Here is a 12,376-nt window from a genome sequence, read left to right on the forward strand (position 1 = left end):
AAACCAAACAAAAACAAACACATAGATACAGTGAACAGATTAGTGGTTACCAGAGAGGAAGGGTGGCAGGGGGAGGGCATTTTGGGAATGAGCACACTGGAGTGTATACAGGAGGAGAAATATAATATTTATATATACAAAAATTTATATAATGTTCAGTTCAGCTGTTCAGTCGTGTCCAACTCTTTGAGACCCCATGGACTGCAGCACACCAGGCCTCCCTGTCCATCACCAACTCCCAGAGTCCACCAAAAACCATGTCCATCGAGTTGGTGATGCCATCCAACCATCTCATCCTCTGTCGTCCCCCTTTCCTCCCGCCTTCAATCTTTCCCAGCATCAGGGTGTTTTCCAGTGAGTCAGTTCTTCGCATCAGGTGGCCTAAGTATTGGAGTTTCAGCTTAGCATCATCTTCCAAAGAATATTCAGGACTGATTTCCTTTAGAATTGACTGGTTGGATTTCCTTGCAGTCCAGGGGACTCTCAAGAGTCTTCTCCAACACCACAGTTCAAAAGCATCAATTCTTCAGCACTCAGCTTTCTTTATAGTCCAACTCTCACATCCATACATGACTACTGGAAAAACCATAGCTTTGACTAGATGGACCTTTGTTGGCAAAGTAATGTCTCTGCTTTTTAATATGCTGTCTATGTTGGTCATAGCATTTCTTCCAAAGAGCAAGTGTCTTTTAATTTCACAGCTGCAGTCACCATCTGCAGTGATTTTGGAGGCCAAGAAAATAAAATCTCTCACTATTTCCATCGTTTCCCCATCTATTTGCCATGAAGTGATGGGACCAGATGCCATGATCTTAATTTTCTGAATGTTGAGCTTTAAGCCAACTTTTTCACTCTCCTCTTTCACTTTCATCAAGAGGCTCTGTAGTTCCTCTTCACTTTCTGCCATAAGGGTATGTCATCTGCATATCTGAGGTTGTTGATATTTCTCCCGGAAATCTTGATTTCAGCTTGTGCTTCATCCAGTGAATTTGAAGTGTCAAATATTTCTTCTTTGGGTAAAACTCTCCCCCCCCCCCCGCCTTGAGTAACTGTTCAGTAGTTTAGTAATTGGGCCTTCCCTCATAGCTCAGTTGGTAAAGAATCCGCCTGCAATGTTTAGTAATTAGATGCCTTTCTTTTGCTTTCCAGTAGGTGGCGACATAGCGCAAGTTGGTTTTGTTGTGGTTTTTTTCCTTTTCTATTTTTTACGACGGGGAGTGGTCGGGGTTCTTTTCCCAGAGCTGCCTCTGGTTATTTTTGAGAGCTGTCACTTCCCACCCTCTTCTGTCTCTGTCAGGGATGTTGCCCTGGACCCTCATTGTCACCGGTGCTGTTGGTGGGGCACCTCTGAGATAGCAGGTTCCTCGGCTGTGTGCAGTTCCCTGGGTATGGGGAGGGAGAGAGTGAAACGGAACCGGGGTCGCAGGTGTCTCTGCCTTGACTGGAGTTGTAGGTGCTGCTGCTGGAGGCAGTGGGGGAGGGGAGGCTGAGTCGTGGTGCCCTGTAGCTTGAGGAACAGGGTTGCAGGGCTGGCTGCCGCTGCCTTCCAGCTCCCTGTTGGCTGGGGGTGCTGTGACCAGGCCACCAGACTCCTGTGTGCCACCTACCCAGCTATTAAGGCTTCTCCCGGGCTCTGGGCCCAGCTATTGTGCCCAGGGGTTCAGGACTACAGGTACTGCCTTCATTGTTCCTCTGGTTCTTCCTCCTACATGTGGTCCAATCCACCCACCTTTAGATAACAGATGTGTGGAATTCTCCAGCATCCTGCTGTGTGGGGCAGAGTCACCTTTGTTGAGTTACGGATGCTGTACTGGTTTTACTGGTTGTAGATTGAGGGGGAGAGATAAACGGAGTGTCTCACACCCCTGTGATGTTCATGTCACTCTTCCAAACGGGGCACATTTTAAATACACTTGGTAGGATAATAAGGATAAACTCTTCTGGGTTGTACTAAGCAAGAGATCTAAATAGAATTAGAGGAGAGTGGTCATTGTTTATAATTCAAGTGGCTATTTTAAAAAAGCCTTCTGAAAATCCATTTTAAAAAAGATTTTATTTATTTTTGTCTGCACTGGATCTTCGTTGCTTTGTGCAGGCTTTCTCTAGTTGCAGCGAGCTGGGACTACTTACTCTTGGTTGCGGTGCAAGGGCTTCTCATTGCAATGGCTTCTCTTGTTGCGGAGTATGGGCTTTAGGGTGCACAGGCTTAGTTGCTCCACGGCATGTGGAATCTTGCTGGACCTGATCTGTGTTCCCTGCATCGGCAGGCGGATTCTTATCCACTCTGCCACCAGGGAAGACCTCAGGTGGTTATTTTCTAAGTCCTGGAAGATGCTTTATTAACTGTAAGGGTTCTCTTTTGTCTCTTAATTAAATTTAGTAAGAAGCTTACTATGAAATGTAATTTGCCAGCTGGCTTTCATCCCAGATGTTTCACTCTATCCTTATCTAACATAGAGTGCCTTCTGAAGTTGCTAGTGAAAGATTAGAGCAAGAATATAATTTTACATATTCAAAGAACACTTGTTTCTCTTATAATGCTATATTTCAGGACTTTGTCCCTTCCCTGGGCCTTTTCTTTAACGTTAAACTCAAAATTATAAAATTAGACTCCTTGACTAAAGTTTTTTGTAAGACAGTTTATCTTCTTTGTTCTAGAACTCTAGATGGCCTACTTTTTTTTTTTTTTTTTTTGGTCTTCTATAAACAGTCTTGCTCTTGAATGAAATACTGTTCCTTTCATGTTAGTATTAGTCACTTACCTATACATATTAAAGAATGCCTGCCCTCTTGTGTCCATCGAGGCTGCTACAATAAGGAGTGAATTAGCAAGAATATTAGGCCAGAAATACAGCTTTCCATCATGTGGAGATTTTCTATCAGAGAGCTTGCTCAAGGCTGCCAATATGGTTGTTCAGATGAAACACTGCAAAATGACTCCAGCCCAAGTGGTGAATGAATAGTCATTAAAATTTGCTTGTATATAGTCATTAGTATGACTATATAATCATACTATGACTATATAGTCATTAATACTTTGCTTGTCAATCATGCATCCTTAGGTCTGGTTCCTGATTTAATGTATTTTCATCAAATCATAAAATCAAAATTTTTCAATGGAGAGCCCAGGGATGGAGGTTCACCGGCATCTGCTGCCAAGGTGAACCAAAGCTGGAGGAGGGCAATGACAACTGACACCCTAGAGCTTGTTATAAACAGTGAAGCAAGCCAGAGAAACACTATTATTGCATATTAACACACACATATGGAATCAAGAAAAACAGTACTGATGAGCCTATTTGCAGGGCAGGAATAGAGTCGCAGACAGGGAACAGACTTGTGGACCCAGCGGGGGAAGGAGACGGTGGGATGAACTGAGAGAGTAGCTCTGAAATATATACGCATTATATGTAAAATAGATAGCCGGTGGGAATTCGCAGTGTGATGCAGGGAGCTCAACCTGGTGCTCTGTAACAACCTAGAGGGGTGGGATGGGGTGGAAGGTAGGAGGGAAGTTCAATAAGGAGGGGATGTGTGTATACCGATGGCTTATTCATGCTGATGTATGGCAGAAACCAACAACACTGTAAAGCAATTATCCTCCACTTATAAATTTTTAAAAAACCCCAAAAGAAATAATAACTAATACTCTGCAAAATGCATTGTATATGCGAAGTTCTACATTAACAATGATGGTTTGATATTTTGCATGTATGTACGCTGATTCATATATTCATGTTTCCTGTAGGGTTTTTGGAGTCTCTGGACGACTTTTACCTTCTTAGCAGTGGTTTGGTATTGCTGCAGACCACAAACAGCGTATATAATAAAACCCTACTGCAGCACGTGGTACCCCAGTCTCTCCTGGCCTGGCAAAGAGTCCGGGTGGCCAGTATGATGGCTAATAATGGCAAGCAGTGGGCAGAGGTCTTTTCAAAATACAACTCTGGTAAGTGGCCCTGCAGAATAACGTTTACGCATGTATGATTTTTTTAGATTTTGAGTTAACCAGCCAAGCAGTACCCATGCCGTGTCTTCATGTCTTCTCTGCTTCAGGAACATATAACAATCAGTACATGGTCCTAGACCTGAAGAAGGTAAATTTGAACCACAGCCTTGACGAAGGCACTCTGTACATTGTGGAGCAAATTCCTACATACGTAGAATATTCTGAACAAACTGCTGTTCTACGGAGAGGTACTTTCTTCATGCTACAAGTCTGATGAGTGTGTGTGTGTCTGTGCACACATATATGATGGATAATGTGTGGTGTGTGAATGTACTATGGGGGTGTGTATGGTGGGGATGCAGGGGTGGGAATGCTGTTGCTTTTCACACAGGGAAAGAATGACAAGGTTCAGCACATGTAAAACCTACACCTCAAACTCTTACATGACAATGTACTCTTTTTTATACTATTTAAAAAAAAAGTGTTTTGTACTATTTATTTATGACCTCTGTTGCATGCATTGGTTAAGTCACAGTGATGATTTTTCCTAGTACAGAGTAGCGGCTCATTTAATACTTATTTTGGCCGCACCATGCGGCATAAGTGATCTCAGTTCCCCGACCAGGGATGAATCGAACCTGCACCCCTCGGTGCGTGGAGTCTTAACCACTGAACCACCAGGAAAGTCCCATGACAGTGTACTCTTACATGTGTGTGCATGTGTGCAAAGCCACTTCACTTTAGTCATGTCCAGTTCTGTGTGACCCTAGGGGCTGTAGCCTGCTAGGCTCCTCTGTCCATAGGATTCTCCAACTAAGTATACTGGAGTGTGTTGTCATGCCCTCTTCTAGGGGATCTTCCTGACCCAGGGGTTGAACCAGAGACTCTTAAGTCTCCTGCATTGGCAGGTGGGTGGGCTCTTTACCACTAGCACGACCTGGGAAGCCTACCTTTGCAATTTCACTGGGTTTTATGAAAATGAATTGAGATAATTTCTATCGATTCTTAAGCATATTACTGGTTCATAGCAAGTCCTAGCATCTTGCATTGAACATACTGCTCAGCACACACAGGAAGTCCTCACTGGATATTTGTTGAATAAATGAAAGAGAAGATGATGTCTGGGTGGAAGTTTACAGGCTAGAAAGTTCAGTTCAATCGCTCAGTCATGTCCAACTTTTTGCAACCCAACTTTTTGGACTGCAGCACGCCAGGCTTCTCTGTCCGTCATCAACTCTCGGAGCTTACCCAAACTCATGTCCATCGAGTTGGTGATGCCATCCAACCATCTCATCCTCTGTCATCCCCTTCTCCTCCGGCCTTCAATCTTTCCCAGCATCAGGGTCTTTTCCAGTGAGTTATTTCTTCTCATCAGGTGACCAAAGTATTGGAGCTTCAGCATCAGTCCTTCCAATGAATATTTAGGACTGATTTCCTTTAGGATTGACTGATTTGATTTCCTTGCAGTCCAAAGGACTCTCAAGAGTCTTCTCCAACACCACAGTTCAAAAGCATCAATTCTTCAGTGCTCAGCTTTCTTATGGTCCAATTCTCACATCCATACATGACTACTGGAAAAACAATAGCTTTGACTAGATGGACCTTTGCTGCAAAGTAATGTCTCTGCTTTTTAATATGCTGTCTAGGTTGGTCATAGCATTTCTTCCAAGGAGCAAGCATCTTTTAATTTCAAAGCTGCAGTCACCATCTGCAGTGATTTTGGAGCCCCAAAATAAAGTCTCTCACTGTTTCCATTGTTTCCCCATCTATTTGCCATTGAAGTGATGGGGCCAGATGCCATGATGTTAGTTTTCTGAATGTTGAGTTCTAAGCCAACTTTTTCACTCTCCTCTTACTTGCATCAAGAGGATCTTTAGTTCTTCAATTTCTGCCAAAAGGGTCGTATCATCTGCATATCTGAGGTCACTGATATTTCTCTCTGAAATCTTGATTCCAGTTTGTGCTTCATCCAGCCTGACATTTCACATGATGTACTCTGCACATAATTTAAATAAGCAGGGTGACATATACAGCCTTGATGTACTCCTTTCCTGATTTGGAACCAGTCTGTTGTTCCATGTCCAGTTCTAACTGTTGCTTCTTGACCTGCATACAGATTTCTCAGGAGGCAGGTAAGGAAGTCTGGTATTCCCATCTCTTCAAGAATTTTCCACAGTTTGTTGTGATCCACATAGTCAAAGGCCTTGTAGTCAATAAAGCTGAAGTAGATGTTTTTCTGGAATTCTCTTGCTTTTTTGATGATCCAACAAATGTTGGCAATTTGATCTCTGGTTCCTCTGCCTTTTCTAAAACCACCTTGAACATCTGCAAGTTCTGAGTTCACGTACTGTTGAAGCCTGGTTGGAGAATTTTGAGTATTACTTGTTAGTGTGTGAGATGAGTGCAATTATGTGATAGTTGGAACATTGTTTGGCATTGCCCTTCTTTGGGATTGGAATGAAAACTGACCTTTTTCAGTCCTGTAGCCACTGATGAGTTTTCCAAATTTGCTGACATATTGAGTGCAGCACTTTTCACAGCATCATCTTTCAGGATTTGAAATAGCTCAAGTGGAATTCCATCACCACCACTAGCTTTGTTCATAGTGATGCTTCCTGAGGCCCACTTGACTTCCCAATACAGGATGTCTGGCTCTAGGTAAGTGTGATCTGGGTCATGAAGATCTTTTTTGTATAGTTCTTCTGTGTATTCTTGCCACTTCTTCTTATTATCTTCTGCTTCTGGTAGGTCCATACCATTTTTGTCCTTTATTGAGCCCATCTTTGCATGAAATGTTCCCTTGATGTCTCTAATTTTCTTAAAGAGATCTCTAGTCTTTCCCATTCTATTGTTTTCCTCTATTTCTTTGCATTGATCACTTAGGAAGGCTTTCTTATCTCTCCTTGCTATTCTTTGGAACTCTGCATTCAAGTAGGTATATTTTTCTTTTCTCTTTGTCTTTGGCTTCTCTTTTCTCAGGTATTTGTAAGGCCTCCTCAGAAACTATTTTGCCTTTTTCCATTTCTTTTTCTTGGGGATGGTCTTGATCACTGCCTCCTCTACAATGTCACAAACCTCTGACCATAGTTCTTCAGGCACTCTATCAGATCTAATCCCCTGAATCTGTTTGTCACTTCCACTGTATAATCATAAGGGATTTGATTTCGGTCATACCCAAATGGTCTAGTGGTATTCCCTACTTTCTTCAATTTTAGTCTGAATTTGCAATAAGGAGTTCATGATCTGAGCCACACTCAGCTCCCAGTCTTGTTTTTGTTGACTGTATAGAGCTTTTCCATCTTTGGCTGCAAAGAAGATAATCAATCTGATTTTGGTATTGACCATCTTGTGATGTCCATGTGTAGAGTCTTCTCTTGTGTTGTTGGAAGAGGGTGTTTGCTATTAACAGTGCATTCTCTTGGCAAAACTCAGTTAGCCTTTGTGCTGCTTCTTTTTTTTTTTTAATTTTATTTTTAAACTTTACGTAATTGTATTAGTTTTGCCAAACATCAAAATGAATCCGCCACAGGTATACATGTGTTCCCCGTCCTGAACCCTCCTCCCTCCTCCCTCCCCATACCATCCCTCTGGGTCGTCCCAGTGCACTAGCCCCAAGCATCCAGTATCGTGCATCGAACCTGGATTGGCATCTCATTTCATACATGATATTTTACATGTTTCAATGCCATTCTCCCAAATCTTCCCACCCTCTCCCTCTCCCACAGAGTCCATAAGACTGTTCTATACATCAGTGTCTCTTTTGCTGTCTCATACACAAGGTTATTGTTACCATCTTTCTAAATTCCATATATAGGCGTTAGTATACTGTATTGGTGTTTTTCCTTCTGGCTTACTTCACTCTGTATAATAGGCTCCAGTTTCATCCACCTCATTAGAACTGATTCAAATGTATTCTTTTTAATGGCTGAGTAATACTCCATTGTGTATATGTACCACAGCTTTCTTATCCATTCATCTGCTAATGGACATCTAGGTTGCTTCCATGTCCTGGCTATTATACAGTGCCGCAATGAACATTGGGGTACACGTGTCTCTTTCCCTTCTGGTTTCCTCAGTGTGTATGCCCAGCAGTGGGATTGCTGGGTCATAAGGCAGTTCTATTTCCAGTTTTTTAGGAATCTCCACACTGTTCTCCTTAGTGGCTGTACTAGTTTGCATTCCCACCAACAGTGTAAGAGGGTTCCCTTTTCTCCACACCCTCTCCAGCATTTATTGCTTGTAGACTTTTGGATCGCAGCCATTCTGACTGGTGTGAAATGGTACCTCATAGTGGTTTTGATTTGCATTTCTCTGATAATGAGTGATGTTGAGCATCTTTTCATGTGTTTGTTAGCCATCTGTATGTCTTCTTTGGAGACATGTGCTGCTTCATTTTTACTCCAAGGCCAAATTTGCCTGTTACTCCAGGTATCTCTTGACTTCCTACTTTTGCATTCCAGTCCCCTATGATGAAAAGGACATCTTTTTTGTGTGTTAGTTCTAGAAGGTCTTGTAGGTCTTTGTAGAACCATTCAGCTTCAGCTTCTTCAGCATTACTGGTTGGGGCATAGACTTGGATTACTGTAATTTTGAATGGTTTGCCTTGGAAATGAAGAGAAACCATTCTGTCATTTTTGAGACTGCATTCAAGTACTGCATTTTGGACTCTTTTGTTGACTATGAGGGTCACTCCATTTCTTCTAAGGGATTCTTGCCCACAGTAGTAGATACAATGGTCATCTGATTAAATTTACCCATTCCAGTCCATTTTAGTTCACTGATTCCTAAGATGTCAGTGTTCACTCTTGCCATCTCCTGTTTGACCACTTCCAATTTACCTTGATTCATGGACCTAACATTCCAGGTTCCTGTGCAATTTTGTTCTTTATAGCATCGGACTCTACTACCATTACCAGCCACACCCACAACTGGGCGTTGTTTTTGCTTTGGCTCTGTCTCTTCATTCTTACTGGAGTTACTTCTCCACTGATTGGAGGGTTTAAACAAAACATTGTGCACACCAGAGAACCCACAGAGACTGAGCTTAGACCTGCCTTTGAGTTTTTGTCTACTGTGGAGGTATGGGTCAGCAGTGGCCTGCTGACCAGGGGCAGCAGGGGCAGGGGCTCTGGGTACAGCAGACCTGGGTATGGCATAAGACCTCTTGGAGGAGGTCGCCATTAACCTCACCATAGAGCCACCAGAACTTACACAGGACTGGGGAAACAGACTCTTGGAGGGCACAAACAAAACCTTGTGCACACCAGGACCCAGGAAAAAGGAGCAGTGACCCCACAGGAGACTGACCCAGACTTGCCCGTGAGTGTCCAGGAGTCTCCAGCAGAGGTGTGGGTTGGTGGTAGCCTGCTGCAGGGTCGGGGGCACTGAGTGCAGCAGTGCATGCATGGGGCCTTTTGAAGGAGGTTGCCATTATCTTCATTAACTCCACCATAGTTTGGCCTCAGGTCAAACAACAGGGAGGGAACACAGACCTGCCCATCAACAGAAAATTGGATTAAAGATTTACTAAGCATGGCCCCACTCATAAGAAGACGACCCAGTTTCCCCCTCAATCAGTCTCTCCCATCAGGAAGCTTCCATAAGCCTCTTATCCTAATCCATCAGAGGGCAGAGAGAATGAAAACCACAATCACAGAAAACTAATCAAAGTGATCACATGGACCACAGCCTTATCTAACTCAATGAAACTATGAGCACGGGTCATGGTGGAGAGTTCTGACAAAATGTGGTCCACTGGAGAAGGGAAAGGGAATGGCAAAACACTTCAGCATGCTTGCCTTGAGAACCCCATGAACAGTATGAAAAGGCAAAATGATAGGACACTGAAAGTTGAACTTCCCAGGTCAGTAGGTGCCCAATATGCTACTGGAGATCAGTGGACAAACAACTCCCAGAAACAATGAAGAGACATGCGAGAAAGGAGCTCAGCAGTTTGACACGGGGACAAATCAAACAGAGAGAGACACGAGACCATGGCATGAAGAAGAATGTATTGGCCCAGGATGGCTGGAGAGGAGGCTGTGATGTGGAAGATAAGGTAGTGATGAGAAAACTACAGCCCTTGGATCTTGCTGAGCAGTTTAGCCTTTATCCTTTAGAGCATCAGTCCCCAGCCTTTTTGGCAGCAGGGACTGTTTTCATGGAAGACAATTCTTCTACAGCCTGGGGTAGGGGGTGGGGATGATTTGGGTTTGGGGATGATTCAAATGCATTATATTCATTGTGCACTTTATTTCTGTTATTATTACATCAGCTGCACCTCAGATCATCAGGCATTAGATTCCAGAGGTTGGGGATCTTGCTTTAGAAAACTGGAGTCTTTGTAAAGGGAGAACACACTGAAAGAGAGAATACAGGAGGTGAATTAGGAAAATGTTGAAATAGGTCCACTGAGAGATGAACAGGTACAGAACCAAGATAACGTGTGGATCCTGGGGATCAGGGCTGGTCCTTCATTTCCCAGGTCCTCACATTCATCTAGTAATGACACCCAGGGGGAGATGCCTCACTCCACGGTGGCTCCCGCCAGTGAAATGCACACCACGTGTGTAAAACAGAATTGACTAAGGTGGAAACTTCAGTTGCTAAGAAGATACACGTGCTACCAAGCAGTGGACCTGCCTCCACTTCTTCTTGGGAAATCCACCTGAGAAGTCAGATCACTAGGTGGTTACTTGGTTAGCACGACAATTCAAAACTGAGGACCCAGCTATCTGACTCTGAAGACTGGTCCATCCAGCTCCTAAGAGCCTGATAGTAATAGCCAGCCTCAAGAGGGAGATGCTTGTTAAAGTAGACTAGTTACCCCAGGCCTTTTCTTCTTGGGACTGCTGCTGCTGCTATGATGGGATTTGGGTTCTTTGCAATCCCATTTTTAGATTCCATGAAGAAATCTACCCTGGTATTAAATAAACTGATGATGATCTGTCTGTAGTTTGTGGGGCTTTATGTTTTATTTTTCCCCCAGAGGCAGAAAATACAGAGTTAAATTCAGAGTGTCTACCATATACTTGATGTATCTTTTATTTATTTTCTTTTGTTTGACTTTCATAACGTGTATCCAAGGGCTTCCCAGGTGGCACAGTGGTAAAGGATCTGCCTGCCAATGCTGGAGCACAGGAGAGTTGGGTTCGATCCCTGGGTCGGGAAGATCCCCTGGAGAAGGGAATGGCAACCCACTCCAGTATCCTTACCTGGAGATCCCACGGAGAGAGGAGCCTGGCAGGCTACAGCCCATGAGGTCACAAAGAGTTGGACATGACTGTGCAACTGAGCACACACACATAACATATTTCCAGATAAGTAGTATTGTTACCGGAGAAGGCAATAGCAACCCACTCCAGAACTCTTGCCTGGAAAATCTCATGGATGGAGGAGCCTGGTAGGCTGCAGTCCATGGGGTCGCAAAGAGTCAGTCGGACACGACTGAACAACTTCACTTTCACTTTTCACTTTCATGCATTGGAGAAGGAAATGGCAACCCACTCCAGTGTTCTTGCCTGGAGAATCCCAGGGACGGGGGAGCCTGGTGGGCTGCCGTCTGTGGGGTTGCACAGAGTCGGACACGACTGAAGCGACTTAGCAGCAGCAGCAGCAGCAGTATTGTTACTATCTTACTGAAAGGGAAGAAAAGCTGAGGAAGAAACATATGATTTTCCCAAATAAGTGATATCGTACAGCCATTTTTTTAAAAGCCCCACAAACCTAGTATTTAGAAGCCACAGTGATGTATCGATAGAAGTCCTGGGTGCTTTTAGTCAGAAGGAAGGCATTCAACCTCTCTGAACCTCTGTTTCTTCCTTTAGAAGGAAGAATGGTAATATTTATACATCAGCAGGTGGTTTTGATACTATATTGCTGGCCAAAAAGTTCGTTCGGATATTTCTATACACTGTGATGGGAAAACCTGAAGAAACTTTTTGGCCAACCCGATACAAGATACTCTTTTAAATGCTTTTTTAATCATAAAGCTTTATGAAAATGTAAACAGCAACCATTTTTATTATTCATTTGAGCTATTCACGTAGAGAACTGTAATAGTTAATGTTCATCTACTGTTTACAAAGTACCAGACCCTGTCGTAAGCTCTGCTATCCACGTGAACTCACTTAATGCTCACAGCAGCGATCCTTGTGAGGTTAGACATCATTGTTCACATTTTACAGATGAAGACGTGAGCCACAGAGGGGTTAAGTAACTTCTGTAAGGTCACATACCAGGCAGTCTAACTCCCCAGTCTCAATTACCTAGATATACTGCAATAGTAAATGTGATTTTTAGCCTGTACTTTCAATGTTGTCTTTGTCTGCCTTCACCCTGATGCTGGCTCCATGCCCCAGAATCAGTGAGGTTGAATGTTTTGTCATTTGTTTTGTCCTAATAACTTCACCTCGAGCAGCGGATCCT

At 43.4% G+C, this 12,376-nt stretch overlaps 2 protein-coding genes across 5 annotated transcripts in view; one reads left to right on the top strand and one right to left on the bottom strand.

Moving 5' to 3' along the window:
• The window catches only part of PLBD1 (phospholipase B domain containing 1), an 89,322-nt gene that overhangs the window by 72,389 nt on the left and 4,557 nt on the right, over positions 1–12,376 (top strand). For 2 of the 4 annotated variants that reach the window (XM_061417786.1, XM_061417785.1), the window contains exons 7-8: positions 3,749–3,949; positions 4,057–4,197. The exons of the other annotated variants lie outside the window; for them this stretch is intronic. In XM_061417786.1, coding sequence (XP_061273770.1) covers positions 3,749–3,949; positions 4,057–4,197 — 342 coding nt within the window. The remainder of the gene's footprint in view (positions 1–3,748; positions 3,950–4,056; positions 4,198–12,376) is intronic. 4 annotated transcript variants of the gene reach the window in all.
• Positions 10,182–12,376, bottom strand: part of ATF7IP (activating transcription factor 7 interacting protein) — a 122,586-nt gene continuing 120,391 nt past the window's right edge. The window contains exon 17 of the mRNA XM_061417782.1: positions 10,182–10,308. Within this exon, the coding sequence (XP_061273766.1) occupies positions 10,246–10,308 (63 nt within the window). The 3' untranslated portion in view covers positions 10,182–10,245. The remainder of the gene's footprint in view (positions 10,309–12,376) is intronic.

Source organism: Bos javanicus, chromosome 5, assembly GCF_032452875.1.
Source record: "Bos javanicus breed banteng chromosome 5, ARS-OSU_banteng_1.0, whole genome shotgun sequence".
Classification (NCBI taxonomy): domain Eukaryota; kingdom Metazoa; phylum Chordata; class Mammalia; order Artiodactyla; family Bovidae; genus Bos; species Bos javanicus.